The 18,722-nt window shown below is 45.0% G+C and overlaps 1 protein-coding gene across 7 annotated transcripts in view; it reads left to right on the forward strand.

Moving 5' to 3' along the window:
• CLEC16A (C-type lectin domain containing 16A) overlaps positions 1–18,722 on the forward strand; it is a 226,635-nt gene that overhangs the window by 69,963 nt on the left and 137,950 nt on the right. For all 7 annotated transcript variants that reach the window (XM_017539972.1, XM_037742517.1, XM_017539971.1 and 4 more), the window contains 2 exons: positions 5,555–5,687; positions 9,814–9,914. In XM_017539972.1, the coding sequence (XP_017395461.1) occupies positions 5,555–5,687; positions 9,814–9,914 (234 nt within the window). The remainder of the gene's footprint in view (positions 1–5,554; positions 5,688–9,813; positions 9,915–18,722) is intronic.

Here is an 18,722-nt window from a genome sequence, read left to right on the forward strand (position 1 = left end):
TACTCCCTATCAGTTCTGAGACCTTCCTCATTCCTTTTTACAGCTGCGCTGTGTGTATGTACCATAGTTGATGCCATCGGTCTGTTATGCCTGGACATTTAGGTAGTTTCCAGGATTTTGCCATTGCAAATAACACTGCAGTATACTTGTGCTTGTGCATTTTCATACTGTCAGAGGTGTATCTTGCAACTGGGCTGCTAGGTTGAAGAGTATAGTAGTGATTGAAACTTTGCATTTAAGCTGTATTGAAGTGAAAAAAAAGTAAAAGTTCAGATAAAATGAAAAATAGTACCGGTAACACAGAGACATGACAAAACTCATAAAGGCAAGCAAATAACTGAGCAAAATGGGCTAAGCTATTGATTCAGTCTCTTCAAACTCCAAATAGTATCATAACTGAGGTTCAGTCAGAGCCCCCTGGGAATCCAGCCGCAGAGCCTGAGTCCCGGCCTTGGGGACCATCGTTGGAAATCTTTGTCCACATAGCCCACTGAGCTGCTTTCCCTGGTGGCAGTAGTGTGGCACCTGCACCTTGGGAGGGAGGCTGTGACAGCAGGGACAAGTGAAGCTGGGCCACAGAGCGGCACAGAACCATGCTGACATTTAGGTGTAGCACAGTGAGGGGGTTCTCTGTGACCCTGATGATCAGGAGAGGTAAACTCCTCTTTGACATCCTCTTTTAAAGATGGTACCTATTTTAGAGCAGTGAGAATCTGGGGTGACCTTTCCCCCAGAAACTTGCTACCGACTACTCCCATGCCCACATAGCACTTTGCATAGAGTTTCAGGGAGTTGGCAGACCCTAGGTAAGAATCAGTACCTACAAGGATTGTTTGGATAAAACTATCAAAAAGAAGGGCAAGAAGGGTTGACATTTAAAGACGTGATCTGCATTCATCTAGAAAATTAAGTGGAGCCACTCACTCTACAACTATGCTAGCTGGATGAGGACTGTGCGGTGCAGCTGTGGGCATAAGTGTCACAGCCAGGGTTTGGAAATCCCGTTTTGTGTGGAGAGGCCCTTGTGGGCCTGGCTCTGCACCAAGACGTGACATGGGGGTAGGGAGGGAGGGAGGGGAGTGGTCCTGGCTTCACTGATGCATTTTCAGCTGTGTTAAGAGTCACTGCACTTTTGGGTTTCTGTGCGCTCACATTCAATATCCAGGGTTGGACAAGCTGGTGGTTCTCACGCAGTTTTGTGTAAAGCCATAGAATTCCAGAAAGGGGCCTCTGGAGTGCATGAGGGAGCCCACAGTAGTCAGAGGCCTTTGGTGCCCGCAACCCTTTGCCTGGAGGAGCTCTGGCTCATCCGCTGACCATGGCGGGTTGCCCTGGGAAATTATCCTTTAAATTAGTATTCAGCTGCTTAAAAAAAACAAACGTTTGATGAGCTTGGTACTGAATTGTCTTTACTTTCTCCTCTGCTCCGGAATTCTGCTGGTGTCCAAGGAGATAAATCTAGAAAGGGGACAGCCACGTCACAAAGCTGGGCCTCCAGGCCAGGGTACTTGGCTTGGCCCTACAACCTTAGGAAGTACTTGGAGCCGAGTTCCCACTATGTCAGCCAAGCAGGGCGGAGCTAAGCCTGGGGAAGGAGAACTTGCAGCTGTAGGGGAGGTGGGCATATGCTGCGCCCTCTGCTGCACAGGGCAGAGGCCAGAGACTAGAAGATGAGGGGGAGGCTGGCCTTGCAGGTTTGCTTGGGAATCTTCAGATGTCTAATGGCAAGCCTTGTTAATAAACACAAACAAACTTATACATGCGACATTTAAGCATACATCTCCCCAAAATATATAAACATTTATGTATTATAAATTATACATAATATGTCTATGCTAATATTATGGACAATATAAAACAAAATAGATTTTTAAAGATAAGCATTAAAAGACCTACTGCGTAGAGAATCATCTTGCATGCCTACTGAGGTCTATACCCACTTTGGAGACAACCAGGGTAGTTGGAGGGTATTGGGCACCTGAAGGAGTCTGGTGGAGGTGAAAATGGGAGAAAGGAAATAGCAATGTTTCCCAAACAGCAGTCTGCACCACATACCAGCTCTTTTTTTTTTTTGAAACAGAATCTCACTCTGTCACCCAGGCTGGAGTGCAGTGACCCAATATCAGCTCACTACAACCTCCACCTTCTGGCTTCAAGTGATTCTTGTGCCTCAGTCTCCCGAGTAGCTGGGATTACAGGCACCCACTACCACACCTGGCTAATTTTTGTGGCAGGGTTTCACCATGTTGGCCAGGCTGATCTCAAACTTCTGATCTCAAGGGATCATCCCGCCTTGGCCCCTCAAAGTGCTAGGAGGCATAAGCCTCTACCCCTCAGCCCACATTCCAGTTCTTTGCCATATCTGGGTGCTACCTGCACTGCTGTTTACTGGATAGCTTTCTTAGAATTGACTCACTTGGCTTTTTTGCCCCAAATTTAGCCTTATTCTAAGCACTAATATCCACAGTAGGCATTCTGTGCAGCTAGAATTTTCTTGTAATGCACAGTGAAATAAGTACAAAACTATGCATTCGTCCACACACCAGTTAGAAAGCATTTGCTGGCTCCTACCTGTGTGATGGGGCCTGCCCTGTGGAGACTCTGATCTTTGGCATCTGGCTTCAGATCAGATGGGAGGGAGGGAAGGAGGATGGTGAGAATAAACCCAGCAGAGGGCCAGGTCCCATGTGGATATGGGGGTGCTCCTCCATGTCAGGGGGTGCGTGCAGGTGCAGTCAGGCCCAACAGCCAGGAGAGTCTCACAGGGCGTGAGACATCTCCCCACAAGAACACTTCGAGCCCACACTGATGGCAGACTCTGTCAGGCAGTGGCCACCCCGCCTCACATCGCAGCCACCGTGAATTGCCAGCCGGGCCTGCCGTCAACACCTCTCGTGTTGGGCTAAATTAGTCATTTATTTATCACTTCAGGAGATGCTTGTGGTGTGCCTAAGTACTTTGTGCCAGGCACTGGATTAGACACTGGAGACAGTGGAGAACAAGACACATACGACAGCTACAAAGCCCCTGTTCTAGTGGAGGCAGACAGGCAGTAAAGAAGCAAAACAATAGCGAATGTAAGAGCCAAGTCATTATAAATGCTATTAATATAAAGTAAAATCAAGGTAAGGACAAATCTCCTCTAGTGAAGAATGCCAGATAATTTATGAGATATGCAAAGAGGCTTCAGAACGTAATGCCCCATTCTGTAACTGTGGCCTGTGTTACTGACTTTCTTCCACAGAATGTGGTATGGAAGGGGGAGGAAAAGTTGATGCTCAGTGGCAAAAGCTGATGAACATTAGTTTGGCCAAGTATTGGAGTTTAACATCAACACACATAAGTCATATTGATAGTATGTGCCCTCATATGATGTGATGAGAAGGATACTTCCCCTCTGTGGTCCTCCTCCTCAAAACCTGTAACCCCAGTCTAAATAGCAGAAAGATAGTGGACAACCCCAGAGTGAGGGACTCTTGAGAATCCCTGACCAGTACTTCTCAAAATGTCCAGGTCATGACACAAGCAAGGACAGTCTGAGAAACGTCACATCCAGGGGAACCTAAGAATGAGGACTCAATGTAAAGGGGTCCCACAAAAAAGACATTGGGAGAACTAATGAAATCTGCTCAAAGTGTGGAATTTAGTTAATAATAATGTTTAAAGAGGTATAAAAATAAAAAGCAGGTGAAGGCCAGTGTGGTGACTCAAGCCTACAATCCCAGTATTTTGGGAGGCCAAGGTGGGAGGATCATTTGAGCTCAGGAGTTTGAGACCAGCCTGGGCAACATAGTGAGACCTTCATCTCTACAAAAATTTAAAAATTAGCTGGGTGTGGTGGCACGAACCTGTGTTCCCAGCTACTCTGGAGGCTGAGGTAGGAGGATCACGTGAGCCCAGGCGGTAAAGGCTGCACGATCACACCACTGCACTCCAGCCTGGGTGACAGAGCATGACCCTATCTCCAAAAACAAAAAATCAGGTGGAGAGGGTGTCCAGGAAGATGTCTCCAAGGAGGTGACATGTGAACTGAGCCTTGAATGATGTACCCCAATTATACCTGGCTAGGAGACCTGGGGTGAGAGCTTTTCCGGAAGAGGAAACTACTGTGTAAAGATCCTTGGATCTTTACTGTGTAAAGATCCTGTGTAAAGCTTGGGATGTTCAAGAGATAGTGAGAAGCCCCGCACAGCTGGAGCGGCACCAGCCAACCAGGCAGGGATAGCCGCGAGGTAAGGTCAGAGGTGGACTGGGGCCAGGCCATGTGTTTGGATTTTTTCTTGAGAGTGATGGGTAGACATTGGGAGTTTTGAATAGAAGAGTGACATGAGCTAGTTTCCTTAAAATTACCTTGGGTTTGTGTGGAGAATAAATTAGGGTGACAGAAGAGGTGGCAGAGGTCACTGTATGAGCTGGCAGGAGGGAGACTGTGGTGGAGGCCACGTCTGAGCCCAAGATGATGTGTCCACACCCTTCTGGAACAGAAATGCAGGTTCACATTTTGTCATCTCTTTTTCCCCCATATGTCTACCAAAGGTGGGGAAAAATATGTGAACTCTGAGTTCCATGGGCTGTTTGAAAGTCCATGCTTGCATGACCAAGAACTCTGTGATGGGGACACCATAAAGCCCAGTCCTCGTCCATCTTTAATTCAAGATGTTTTCTTTGGTGGTTCATAACTTTTTCTGAAAAATAAAAATGCATGTCATGCTTAAGTTGATTGTTACAGGTTACCCTTGTTTAATGGGGGGAAAAATGAAATGAGGTTCCTAATCTCACTCTGCCCTCTGAAAGTTGTAAGTAGAACAGAAAAACAAAAGCCTTCAGTCAGAGCTTTCTCTTAAAAATGTAAGCAGCTTGCCTGTACTTGGTGGCCCATACCTGTAATCACAGCACTTTGGGAATCTGAGGTGGGAGAATCACTTAAGGTCAGGAGTTCGAGACCAGCCTGGCCAACATAACGAAACCCTGTCTCTACTAAAAGTACAAAAATTAGCTGGGTGTGGTGGTGGGCACCTGTAATCCCAGCTACTCAGAGGCTGAGGCAGGAGAATCGCTTGAATCCGGGAGGCAGAGGTTGCAGTGAGCTGAGATCACGCTACTGTACTCCGGCCTGGGCAACAAGAGCAAAACTCTGTCTCAAAAAAAAAAAAAAAAAAAATGTAAGCAGCTTTAGAATATTAACAGTGAGGTTGATTATGTTTACCAACCACATATCATATCTTAGCTGCCTCAAATCCTTTGGGAAGGAAATGTGGTATCAATAAAGTAAAAAGAACTGTTTTAAACTCTTGAAATAGAATAAATGATTGAAATTTATGTTTTGTTGTCAAAATCAGGAACATGTTTATTGGTGTTGCCATGATGAATAGAAAGAGGGGCTCTGGCCTCTGTCTGATTTCTCCCCCAGTGTGTCGCAGGTGTTCAGGTCAGACATGTGTTTGACCTATTAGGAGTCATTTTTATGCACATTTATTCTCAAACATGAGCGTGTGTACGAATCTAGAGCTGCATAGCTGCCTGGGCTCATCCCAGTCTCCATTTTGGCTTCCAGAGATCGAGATGGTGATCATGGAGCGTAGCAAGCTCTCAGAGCTGACCGCCAGCGCCTCTGTGCAGGAGCAGAACACCACCGACGAGGAGAAGAGTGCCGCTGCCACGTGCTCCGAGAGTGCACAGTGGAGCAGGTAGCTGGCCAGGAGGCCAATGTTGAGTGCCGTCTCAGGGAAGAGGAGAGGGCTCAGTGGGGATGTTGAGCCCTGGGGCCAGAGTCTTTTCTGTCCCTCAGCCAGACCGTGCTGCCTCCCTTTCTTTCCCTGCTTCTCCAACGCTGGCTACCCAGAGGCATAGAGATAGAGCCATCACTCAACACTATAATGCTCACTCCCTTGCAAAGAGATTTGCCAGAATAGTGCAACTCTCCCTGCTGTGCTCCTGGTGCTTTGGACTGGGCTCCATCTAAAGGACATGGGTGGCTTCACACTGGCTGCTCCTGGAAATGCTCTGCTGCTCCCAGGAAGCATCCCCTCAGTAGCTGGGCTTGGATCTCCTGCCTGGTTCATTCCCTGCCCTGCACACACATACATATACCCCATCTATAGGGCCTGCCCTCTTGACTCGGCCCGCATGAGTTAGTGCTGCCATCCACCTTTGACCTTTTGCCTGATTGTTCATTTCAGCAATAGCCATCTGTAGCTACATCTTCTTAAACCTTCCAAAACCTTCTTAAACATGAGTTAGTGCTGCCATCCACCTTCGACTTTTTGCCTGATTGTTCATTTCAGCGATGGCCATCTGTAGTTACATCTTTTTAAACCTGGGTGACCCCACATTTCCTGGAACTTTGCTGTAGCACCAGCCCCTCCACAATGGGATTGGAGAGAAGGCTACTTCCAGAGTATGCTGGGGACTGGTAGGAGGGCTTCTTCATTTCAGAGTGATTTCCTCATCTCGCAGCCCCACTGCACAGGCCCCCGTAGCAGCCTCCTGATTAGCACTACCTTCCTGTTAATAAATGCATACTACCAGGGTTTCTCTGTCAGCCTGCAAGGCATTCCCTTCCTCCGCCCCTAGGGAGGGTGGTGAAAACACACACACACCCTGTCCTCTTTAGCAATCCAACTTCAAGTCAAGATATGAAATCCACTAATTTTTTTCTTCCACATCTTATTTTTCTCTTTGCTTGGCAAATGTTTCAATGACTTAACAGATGGGATTAATTTCTATCAGATGTGCAAGGGAGCCATTTTTAGTTTTTGCTAAATAAAAAAACAGTGGAGTACAAAGACCTTTAGATTTTGTTTGACAGCAAACTCCCAAAGTTCTGAAAATTGAGGAAGTCATTCCAAACACAGAAGGTTGGGGACAACCTTGGTACAGCATTCTTTAGACTATAAATAATTAGAAGGGCCACAAATGACTGTTAGTGGGATGGTGCTTAAGCAAGGGAAGAGGTATCTGCTTAATAGAAGATAAGGCCAGGCATGGTGGCTCCCACCTAGAATCCTAGCACTTTGGAAGGCCGAGGCGGGAGAATCACTTGAGCCAGGGAGTTTGAGACTAGCCTAGGCAACATAGTGAGACCTCATCTTTACAAAAAAATTAAAAATTAGCCAGGCATGGTGGCAGGCACCTGTAGCCCCAGCTACTTGAGAGGCTGAGGTGGGAGATTGCTTGAGCCAGAGAGGTCAAGGCTATAATACGCTATGATTGCCACTGTGCTCCAGCCTCGGCAACAGACTGAGACTCTGTCTGAAAAACAAAGAGTATCAGCTATACTCTTAGGTGAATACTGTCATGATGTGTTCAGCTCCTTAGAAACTGATAAATGGAAACAGAGAACATATTTTTCATAGTGTAGTAGTTCTGTAGCTTTGCTAATGGAGGAGAAACACCCTGTATTCCTCCTGCCACCAAGAAAAAAGGGTAAAAAACAGACCAAAATGTTACGTTAGAATATTGGGGTTGATGACTTCTTTTTCTCTGAATTTTGGTGGAGAGAAGGGTTTTCTTAGAGTTGATTGAGATTGTTGCTTAACTTTGGGCATCTTCAAGCACATGGCTTCTAATGGAAGCTGATTCAGTTGCCTTGAGTTAGGCCGCTTGCAGGCCTGGGAACCTCCAGGCCAGATCTCTGCTAGACTCTGAGACTGAATGTCGGTACTGGCCCAGGTGGAGAGCTGCTGTCTTCTTTGCCAAGGTAGCGGGTTGCAGGTTGTAAGAAACTGCCGTTGCCCTCTGTCCTCCCACTTCCTGGTGGGGAGGCAGGGAGTGGGGTGGGAAAGTGGCCATTTGTTCTCCAGGATATGAATTGGATCTTGGCATTGGTCCACTTGCCCCAAGGCACAGCATGGTAAAAAGCAGACCATTTTATATTCCCCATATGTTATGGGCTCTATCTGCATTTGGAGTTAAATATAGACCTAAGAAACTTAAAGCTTTTAAAACATTGCTTCTTTTCTTACAAAAAAAAAAAAATTTTAAATTATGAAAGTATGCAAAATCTTGAAGAGTGTAAAGAAAGGAAAAAAGTCTTCATGCTGCTGGTGTTCAGAGTCAGCGGGACTACCATTCCAGCCATTTCTTACCAGTTTTCTTTTTTTTTTCCCAATGTGAGCTTTCTGGGAATTTCACCCTCCCTTCTCCCAGAAGCTTGGACCATATCATGTCTATAATTTTTTATTCCTCCTTTTTTCCATCTAATATCAACCCTCAAGCAACCTTTTTTCACCATATTCTACCCTGTGTAAACAAAACACTTAATGGCTTCGTGATACTTCATCTCATAAAAGATGGTACTCACCCAGTTATTGCCATTTGATTATTCATATTATTCCCAAATGGAAATATAATCCAAATTTCAAGCAGCTGATTTACAAGAAAATGTTATCCCACCCAAAGTTTGGAAGTGTTATTGCTGGATGCTTTCAAAACGCAAATCTACACATGACAAAACTATTAACACATCTGAAAGGTGGTGCCCCATCTGGGACTGTGGAGAGACGGGGACGGAAGACAAATGTCCCCTTTAAGTTTTGTTTTTTGTTTTTTGTTTTTTTTTTTTTTTTAGTTTTTGTGGTCATATGTGTGTTTGAAATGTTGTAAGTAGATTTTTCGTACTTTTTCTTTTGCATTTTTCAGTGAAACATTTTGTGTCAGTGATACATGTATAGAGTCAAAAATTCAAAACTGTCTCATAGTTTGTATCGTGAACACTCCCTGTGTCTCCACAGGCCTCTTTCACTCCCCATAGGCACCCAGTGTTCATTGGAGCTTGAGTGTCCTTCCAGAAATTAAATATGCCCAGGGTCACTCATGAAGGTACTCTGTTCTCTTGGCCTCAACCTGGCATTCAGAAGGGGCAGCCACAGACAGGGGCTCAGAGCCTCTGGCCTGTGAGCCAGCGCTGTGCATATTCTGTTCTCTTGGTGGTGAAGAGTCTTTTCCCGTCAGGCCCTTCATCTGGAAAGGCAGCATTTGGGGTGTGCCATTTCCGATATTTGCAGCCTCTCTACAGATCTCACCCACAAAGCATCAGAGGTGAGAGACCTCACTGTCAATTCTTAGCAGTCAGAGAAAGTCGGTCCAAGAAATTGCTGGGTCAGGACCCTGCCAAAATGAAATCATGAAGTAGTGCCCTTGGAATGTTAAAAATAGAAATCAAACAGCAGCTGTCATGCATTGGCACCACCCGCAGTGCCTGGCCCTGTGCTAAATGCTTTTCAGTCTTCATTAGACTTGAATCCTCACAATAACTCTGCAAGGTTGGAATCCATGCCATACAGATGGGGAAATAGAGAGGTTTTAAGTAGCTTACTCAAGGATTTGCTAAATAAAAAGCTGAGAATAGACAGAATCAGAATTTGAACCCAGACAGTATGGCTCCAGGGCTCATGGTCTTGAATGTGTTTGGATTGTTGTTTGTGCCTTGTTTGATATCACCCTGTCCTGTTTTCTTCATTCTCTTGTGACACATATCGCTTTGCAGTGATGTCTGTCTGTTCTGTCTCTCTACAAACTGACATGAAAGCTTTGCTGTGGGGAGTTTGTATCATTGATTCTGTGTGTCTGGAATACCTGCTGACTAAGCCAGCAGTCTGTTCCTTGGTCAGTTTCCCCTCTGGATAGCAGCTTTCCCGGGCAGAGCCTATCTCTCATTTGTCTGTATCCTCAGTGCCTGGTGCTAGACCAGGAACATAGTTGTGTCCTAAAGAGCTGTACCAAAGGCAGCTAGCACCCCATGTACAGGTTAGAGAGGGGAAGTGTTCACCCACGTGCACCACAAGGCTCATGGATGCCCCTCCTCTTTTCCAGACCCTTCCTGGATATGGTGTACCACGCTCTGGACAGCCCGGATGATGATTACCACGCCTTGTTTGTGCTCTGCCTCCTCTACGCCATGTCTCATAATAAAGGTAGGCACTCTTGCCTTGCCAGACTTCCTCGCTGGGCCCTGCGTACGCATAGCATCCTTCCCCTCTGCTGCATAGAGGACAAAGAAGGGTGCTTTCTATACAGAATTTCCTTTCTGGTTTTGGTGGTCCTTTTTGGTTTTGACTCCCACTCTTCTTTAGCCTCTTTAGAATTTCTCAGGTGTTTTTCTACCAACTGAAACCACAGGAATTGGTTACTCTGGTAATATGGGGAAAGGTACCTTGACTGCCTAACCCAGGATGACTATATTCACCCTGTGGTTTTCTTTTGACCCCTTGATTTACAACTGACTTAACATCTGACCTCTTTCCTAACATCAGAACTGAAATCAGTCAAATTGTAATCTTGGTTTTGCTATTTATAACACTTGATGTTCTTATTCTGGGTTCAGAGCCGAAATTGATGCTGGGTGGACTTTGTGGAAGCATAGGTTTCCTTTCTAAAGAAAGGTGTGGTTCTCTGGCTTCCCCTGTTGAGGCTGCATGGCCAGGATCCAACTCTGATGAGGTTTACAGGTTTTGTTAGAATTTATTCATTCACTGCCTTGATGTCCATTCCTGGGAATAGCTACTGTTGTCTGCGCCACCTGGCTTGACATGGGCACTTTCTGAAGCCTCCACATCAGAATCTCTTCAAAGAAGAATTCAAGAATATTCCTTCTAACCCCTGCCAGAGCTGGGTTTGGCATAGTAAAACATCAAGTGATGTTTTAGTAGGTTTTCCATAAGTTTATTGGGGAGTAGGTAGAGTTGGATTTTACTAAGACAGCCTATGGCTAGAGGCATTAAAACATACATGACATAACTTAAGTTTATGTGTTCTGAAATCATTAATCATGATAAATAACTTGATTGGTGGCAGAAGAGTATATAGTGAAAAAAATCCCCAAGCTTTGGCTCCCAGCTCTCCTCTTCAAAAGCATTTCCTGCTACTGATTTCTCTTGTGTCTTTTTAAAGATGGCCAAACAAAGCCAAGAAGGAGTGTATATGGTTTTATTAGCCATAAATGGAGGTACTCATATTGTGTTTTGTACCTTGCCCTTCTCACATCATCATGTTTCAGCACATGGGTTTATGTCCATCCAGAGCTGCCATTCTCTTTTATCAATGTGTGAGCAAATCATAGCAAATCATAGATATTAAGGATTTTTCTGTCTAGGTTCATGACTGATACTGGTCTGTAGTCTTCTTGTAATTCTCTTGTCTGATTTTGCTCTCAGGGTTATGCTCATCTTACAGAATGAATTGAGAAATATTCTTTCCTTGATTTTTCTGGAGGAATCTTTGTAGTGTTATTTCTTCCTTAAAATGTTCCTTAAACTACTGCAGCCATCTGAGTATGGGGTTGTCTTTGATGGAAGGTTTTTAACTACTCGATTCCTTAAGTAGTTATGGGGCTTTTCAAGGTTATGTATTTCTTCTTGAGTGAGCTTTGGTAACTTGTGTCTTTCAAGGAGTTTGTCATTTCATTTAAACTGTCAAATTTATTGACATAAACTTTATGATATTCCTTAATTATCTTTTTAATGTTTGTAGGATCTGTAGTGATGTTCCCTCTCTGATTCATGGTATTGATAATTTAGGTCTTCATTTTTTTTTTTCCTAATCAGTTTGGCTAGAGGATTATTAATTTTATTTCTGCCCTCTATTGTTCTGCTGTTTTTTATTTTATTGATTTCTGTTCTTAGGCTTATTTTATTTACCTTCTGCTGCTTCCAATTTAATTTACTTTTTGTTTTATAGCTTCTTATAAAGAAGCTCTAACAATTGATTTTAATCATTGATGGAAGCTTTGATCATTGATTTTTTTCAGCAAATCGACTTATTTTTTAACTAACATACCATAAAACCAACCCATTTTTGTATTTAATTCTGTGAATTTTGGGACATGTATGGATATGTGTGAATACCATGCAATCAGGAGATATTATAGTTTTATTATCAGAAAAAATATCTCTCAGGCTATTTCCTTTCCAGTCATTAATCTTAAACCTTTCTTCTCTATGACTTTACTGCCATAAATTTCCCTCTAAGCACTGCTTTACCTGCATCCAATAAGTTTTGACATAGGAGGTTCATTCAGCTTAAAATATTGTACAATTTCCCTTCTGATTTACTGTGGTCTTACATCTGTGTCATTTCTAACTGTATGTCTCTTACTGGTTTTTCTCCTACTTTTGGAGTTCCTCCCCCATTTTTTGCATGCCTGGTCATTTTTGATTGGTTGACACTTACTGTGGTTTTTACACAGCTGGTTGCTAGATTCTTCCTGTAAATATTTTTGGGCCAATGGTTAAGTTAATTGGAGTTGGTTTGATCCTTTTTTGGGGCTTGCTTTTATGCTCTGTGAGAGCTGGTCCAGACAGCCTTTAGTTTAGGACTAACTTCTCCCCACTACTGAGACAGTGCCCTTCTGAGACTCTATAGCGTCCCGTGGTGAGGTGGTCTCTCCACACTGGCCAGTCCTGTGTGAGCTCCAGGAATTGTTCCACAGGCTTCATTCTGGCAGGTCTTTCCCTTTCTTCATATGTACGCATTGGCCAGAACTCAGCTGAGCCTCCTTAAAAACCCTCTGCATGTGTCTGGAGCTCTCTCTCTGTAGCTCTGTTTCTCTTGTCCATGAATTTTAACCACTTGATCTTCCTGAACTCCAAACTCTGCCTTCTCATCTCTGAGAGAACACTGTCTTTTGGTTTTCTTTCCCTGTGCTGAGGCCTGGATACTTTTCCTGGACAGGAAGTTGGAGCCACTGGGCCACTGCCTTTGCGCTTCTGTCTCTCAGGGATCTCTCTCCTATGCTGCCTGTTCATCCATAGACTGATAACCATTGTTTTGTATATATTGTCTTGCTTTCTAAGTTGCCTGAATCAGAAGGTTAAATCTAATCCATCTTGGCCAGAAGCAGAGCCCCTTTAAAGAAAAAGCTTTATTGGGGTCTAATTGATATGCAATAAACTGCGTATGTTTAAGGTGTACAATTTGATATTTTGACATATGTAAATACCCATGAAATCAACACCTTGATCAAGAGAGTATACAATCCAGCATCCCAAACATTTCCTCCCCCTTCTCACTTGCCTCCCACACCCCTCTCCCCAAGTAACACTAATAATCTGCTTCCTGTCATTCTGGATTAGTTTGCATTTTCTAAAATTTTGCATAAACAGTCATGCATCATGTACTCCTCTTGGTGTGGCCTCTTTCAATGTACATAATTATTTTGAAATCCATCATGTTGCTGTGTGTATCCATGGTTCATTTCTTCTTATTGCTGAGCAGCATTCCATTGTATGAACATATCACAGTTTATTCATTCATCTGTCATTGGAAATTTGGGTTGTTTCCAGTTTGATACTATTACAAACAAAACTGCTGGGAGCATTTGTGTGGCCCCATACAATATGTGTCCATACAGAGAGCTGTATGGGCATATACATCCTTTTTCTCTTGGGTAAATACCTACAAATAGAATGGCTGAGTCATGTCTCCCATAGAATTATGGGAGGTATGTGTATGTTTGCGTTTATTTTAAGATACTGCCAAACCGTTTTCCAAGATGCCTATATAATTTTATGTCCCACCACCAGTGTACAAGAGTTCTAGTTCCTTTACTTCCTTTCCAACACTTGCGTGGTCACCTTTTTAGTTTTCACCATTCTAATAGGCATGCATTTGTATCTTATGATCTTAATTTGCATTTTCCTAATGACATTGAACATCTTTTCGTGTGTTTCTTTTGCCATACATGTCTTTATTGGTGAAGAGTCTTTTCAAATCCTTAGCTAATTTTTTAAATTGAGTTGAGTAAAAAAATTGTTGTGTTTCGAGAGTTTGGGGTTTTTTTGTTTTGTTTCTTTTAAGATGGAGCCTCACTCTGTCGCCCAGGCTGGAATGCAGTGGCGTAGTCTTGGCTCACTATAACCTCCACCTCCCAGGTTCAGGAAATTCTCCTGCCTCAGCCTCCTGAGTAGCTGTGACTACAGGCGTGCACCACCCCACCTGGCTAATTTTTGTATTTTTAGTAGAGACGGGGTTTTGGCATGTTGGCCAGGCTGGTCTGGAACTCCTGACCTCAGGTGATACACCCACCTCAGCCTCCAGAGTTCTTTATGTATTTTGAGTGCAAGTTCTTTATCAGAGGCATTTTGCAGTGATGTCCCCCCAGTCTGTGGCATGTCTTTTCTTTTTCATAACAACATTGTGGGAAGAGCAGACATTTTTTAATCTCCATGAGATTCCTGTGGCACTTTTTTAGACCTCTTTTTCTCTATATTTTTTGTCTCCCATTCTAGATGGCTAGGCCTTGGAAGGCAGAAACCATGTGCTCCATGTAGTACCCATCCTACCACCTAGCAGCAAGTGCTCAGCCAGAGTTTGCCTCTCAGCTATGTGGCACAGCCCCAGGGCTATCTCTTCCTGGCAGCCTGTGCTCAGGGCTTCAACAAAGAAGGTGCTGCCTGTGTGGTGTAGATGCAGGCTCCAAGGGACAGTGGGCAAGCTCCTCATCTTCTGGGTGGCTGGCGTTCTCCATGGGCTTCTCCCTGTTGCCTTGACCTGTGCAGGGAGCAGAGACGTCACGGCTTGCCATGTGTGCTGCTGTGTACCTTCATCCAATCTTGTGTGCTGGAGAGACCACACACCCAAGTTCCCGCCTGGGCATCCTACCTCTTTTTCTTAGGAATTTCTTCTTAGAAGAGCAGAATCGTATATTCAAGGAAATTTAATTTCTTTTTCCATTTTCTGCTAATGCTATTCATGTATTGATTCATTCATCTTCCAACAAATATTTTGGAAGCCCCTGCATCCCCAGTATTGGGTGATCAGTGTTGGGTGAACCAAACAAATACTTCCAACAAATATTTTGGAAGCCCCTGCATCCCAGTATTGGGATGATCAGTATTGGGTGAACCAAACAAATACTTTAATGGAATCTGGATTCTCTTAGAGGAGACAGATAATAAACTAGTAACCAAGTTAAATAATCCCACATAGCAATAAGTAAAACAGTGAAAATAAAACTAGATAATCTGGTGGGGCAAGCTGAGGGTAGAGGGTACTGCATACGCCTGGACAATCAGGAGAGGCCTCTTGGAGGCCTAAGTGATCAGGAGCAAGTGCCTTGCTGTTTCTGATGAATTTCCTCATGTAATCAGTTATTTAGCAAATGCATGTGGAGCACCAGCTGTGTGCCAGGCAGTGTGCTCAGCATGCAGACTACAAAGTCCAGGCAGACCTAGGCTCTTCCCCAGGAAAACATCAGTCACTCTTGGACAGAAAAGTCCAAGAGTGACTGACTGACGAGGAGGCTGTCAGCACAATAGAGGGCCGCTTGCCTGGTGGTGAGCTTGGACTCTCCCTGCAGGAGTGAGGACCTGCTTCCTGAAGACACCCCGGCTATGGTAGAGGGCAGAGCAAGAAGGGGCATGAGAACCTGTGGTATATCTGTCAGGTCACTGCCCATTCCCCAGGGTGAGCAGCAGCATGTCTGTGGCAGCAGGGTGCCTAGAGAGGCAGGCGTCTGGAACCAGTCTGCAAAGTGGGGGTGGCACAGGCAGTGACTGTGAACTGTGTTTCTACGAGCTGTGTGGGGCTGCCGGGGGGCAGTTGGTCAGTAAGTGATGTGACCCACTCTGCACCCCTCAGAATGGGTTTGCCGTTATTCGGCCAGCGGATGGGATGGATGAGAGGTGAAACCAGAGGCTTTCTTATCATTCAGCAGATACTTGCTGCGTACTTGCTAGGGCAAGGCCCTGTCACAGGCACTCAGACAAGCCCAGATGAGTCTTGTTCAAGTGAAACAGAAGACTGATTGTGACTCCCACAAGTGGTAGAAGGAAATGAACAGGGCGGAGTGATGAGGAGGCCCAGTGGTTGTGCTGCGGGGGTTACTAGGTGCTAGTCAGGGTGGTGGGGGAGGGCTCCTGTGAGGAAGGACCAGCAGAGCCAAGGCCCACAGAGTGAGAAGGAGCCAGCTCTGCAAAGATCTTGGGCAAGAGTACTCCAGGTGAAGGGAGCAGCATGTGCGGAGGCCCTGGGGTGGGAAGGAGCAGAAAGCGCGCCAAGGCAAGGCTGTCCAGGCGGATAGGGGCCAGTCATGAAGGGCCTTGAAGGCCATGGAGAGGAATTTCTATTTTTTTCCAAGCGCAGTGGGAAACCCCTACAGGATTTTAAAGCAGGACTATGATGTGGTCAGATGGAAGTTTTTAAAAGAGACCTTGGCTACCAGATGGAAAGTAGATGACGGAGGTTGGGGGTAGGGATGAGTTGCAGGAGGGAATATCGGGAGACTTGCTAGGAAGCTGTTGCAGTTGTCCAGGCGAGAGATACTGTGGATTGGATTAGGCTGCTGGCTGGGGAGTGGAGGAAACTGGAAGGGCTTGTGATTACTTCAGTGCTAGAGCCAGGACGTGCCGACAGATTGGATGTAGGGCTTGAGTGAAGGGGACGAGTCAGAGATGACTCCTGCAGTTTGGCTTCAGCAACAGTGGGGTGCATTTACTAGGATGGGGAGACAGAGGTACTGAGCTAGGGGATGTGGGGTTCTGGTTGATTTCAAAGGAGGGGGCATGAAGGAAGGAGCCTGGGTAAGGCCTAGGTTCCTGACCCCTCTTACTGTGTGACAAATAGCAGTGCCACTGCCAGAACTACTGAGCATGGGTCGTAGAGAAGGTTTGGAGAGGAAACTGAAAAGTTCAAGTCTGGTGCCACAAGGCTCAGGTGCCTGGAGAAGCTTCCTCGTCGGGGAGCTGCCACCTGGCTTATGCTCAGTCCTGGCCTATGAGCATAGGGTCTGCATTTGGTAGGGTTTCGGTGGTGGTGGTTGGCTGGCTGATTTGTTTTTGGTTAGGCGGCAGCATCTGGTCAGGCTGCATTTGACCTTCAGCCTCACTTTTCCAGATCCTTACCTTGCAAATCAGGACCCCAGGTGACCTGTCTGTTTTTCATAGATTTTCTCCTCATAGACAGTTTAACATAAAAGCCATGTGAATAAAAACCAAATGTGAGCTCAGGCCTTCCAGTAAATCATAATAGATTAGATGCTGCACCGAAATGAATATCCCACAGTGGAAAGGGTTGACCGGTTGGCAGAAGGCACTTGTTGTGATTCAGTTGGGCCGCATAATGAATTCTGGTTTGTTTCTGTAATAGAAAACGCAGCCTTTGCTCTTCTGTCAAGTCCACCGAGTCCTGGGCCAGAGGTGGGGGGATGAGGGTGAGTTTAAAGTTTTCATATCTTGAAAGTTCCCCAGTTCAGTGACCAGCCTTCTACTTCTGCCACTCCATTTGTCATTGTTAACCCAGGAGGAAGGAGTCTTTGGCTCTTGGTGTTTTGTGTTTTGTTGTGCTAAGAAGTTACTGGAACATGGATGAGTGATATGGCAAAGGTTGAAAAGTAATAGGATGAAGGGAAGTTTTGCCATGCAGAGAGCTGGCACAGCATTGTTTTTATCTTGGCTGACACATAACCTGAATTGGAAGTACATTGGAAACCAGCCCAACATCTGGTTAGCTTTTAAAATCGTTGCTCTATAGCCTTCCAAAGCTGGTAATACTTGTGTGACTGCAGCCAAGGAGACCTTGCGTGGTCAAGAGACATTTTTTAAAAATTTGATCATTGTTTACCTGCTGTTCTCATGGTGTCTTTATCCACTTCTGTCTTAATTCTTCTTATGCATCTTTGGTCTGGGTCTTTTTCATCCCTACCCTGAATGGGGGCTACTACTAAGGGGGAAGAATCCAGATATCAGAACTGAGAGGGAAGCTTAGTAACAGTTACTGACACTGTGGACCACACCCTTCCCTTCTGTTTTGGGGTCTTTGAATGAGTGGGTTGGGAGTTCTGCCCTCCAACACTCTGGATAGGAGACACCCGTTCTGACTGGAGTGGGCAGCTCAGGCTCTGACCCCTTAGGCAGGGCTGTGGGCAGGGCAGGGAACATGTGGTCTGCTGGAAGCCAGAATGAGCTAGTGCTCCAGTGAAGTGCAGCAGGGTTTCTTTGGAATTTGTCTGTCACCAGGCACTTAAAAGTTGAAGCAAGTAGAGTAATTTATTATCTACAGTGTTTATTTCTGTCAGAGGGAAATGACTGGCAAAGAAACTACTGCAAAACCTGCCGTTCTGTGACTGAAAACCAGGGGGTATGCATGTGCGTGAGCGTGTGTAAGTGTGTGTGTGTGTCCTTGCACACAGGTGCCATCTTACCTTTCACTCGAATGTCCCTGTTACACAGTGACGTTGACCTTATCCATTCAGAACCGTCAGCCACCAGGTTGTTTCAGGAAGGAGATTTAAACCCAAATCTAATGTTTGCCACAAATTAAATGCTCTCCTAAGAACAGTGATGGTGAAGCAATGATTGTTATAAAAAACAAAAATGAGATTAAGTTGCTTTTTCACTTGTCTTTGATTATACCACCTTAAGGTAACCAACTGCTGACAGTGTCTGTTTCTTTCTAACCTGTTTTGTGTGTGGGTGATGGTTGGGCTTTTCTGCACAGCTGTCATATGGTGGCTTCTATTTTATGTGTGTTTCCCCTTAATTTTCAGATTTGTCTGATCCTCTGCCCTAAATTTGATGAAAACTACTTAACTTATAAAAAAAATTAATTTAGCAGAAATTTGCAGACTGTTGTGCTTGTGCCAAGAACACCACTAGATCACATGACACGCATAGATTGGGCAAGTGGAGGGAGAGAGAATTAACCCACAGGGATCATGGGACATAGCAGAGAGGATGGAGGTAGGAGCCATATGAGTGCATTCAGGGCTGGGCTTTCCACTGTCTGCA

Source organism: Cebus imitator, unplaced genomic scaffold, assembly GCF_001604975.1.
Source record: "Cebus imitator isolate Cc_AM_T3 unplaced genomic scaffold, Cebus_imitator-1.0 Scaffold122, whole genome shotgun sequence".
Lineage (NCBI taxonomy): Eukaryota > Metazoa > Chordata > Mammalia > Primates > Cebidae > Cebus > Cebus imitator.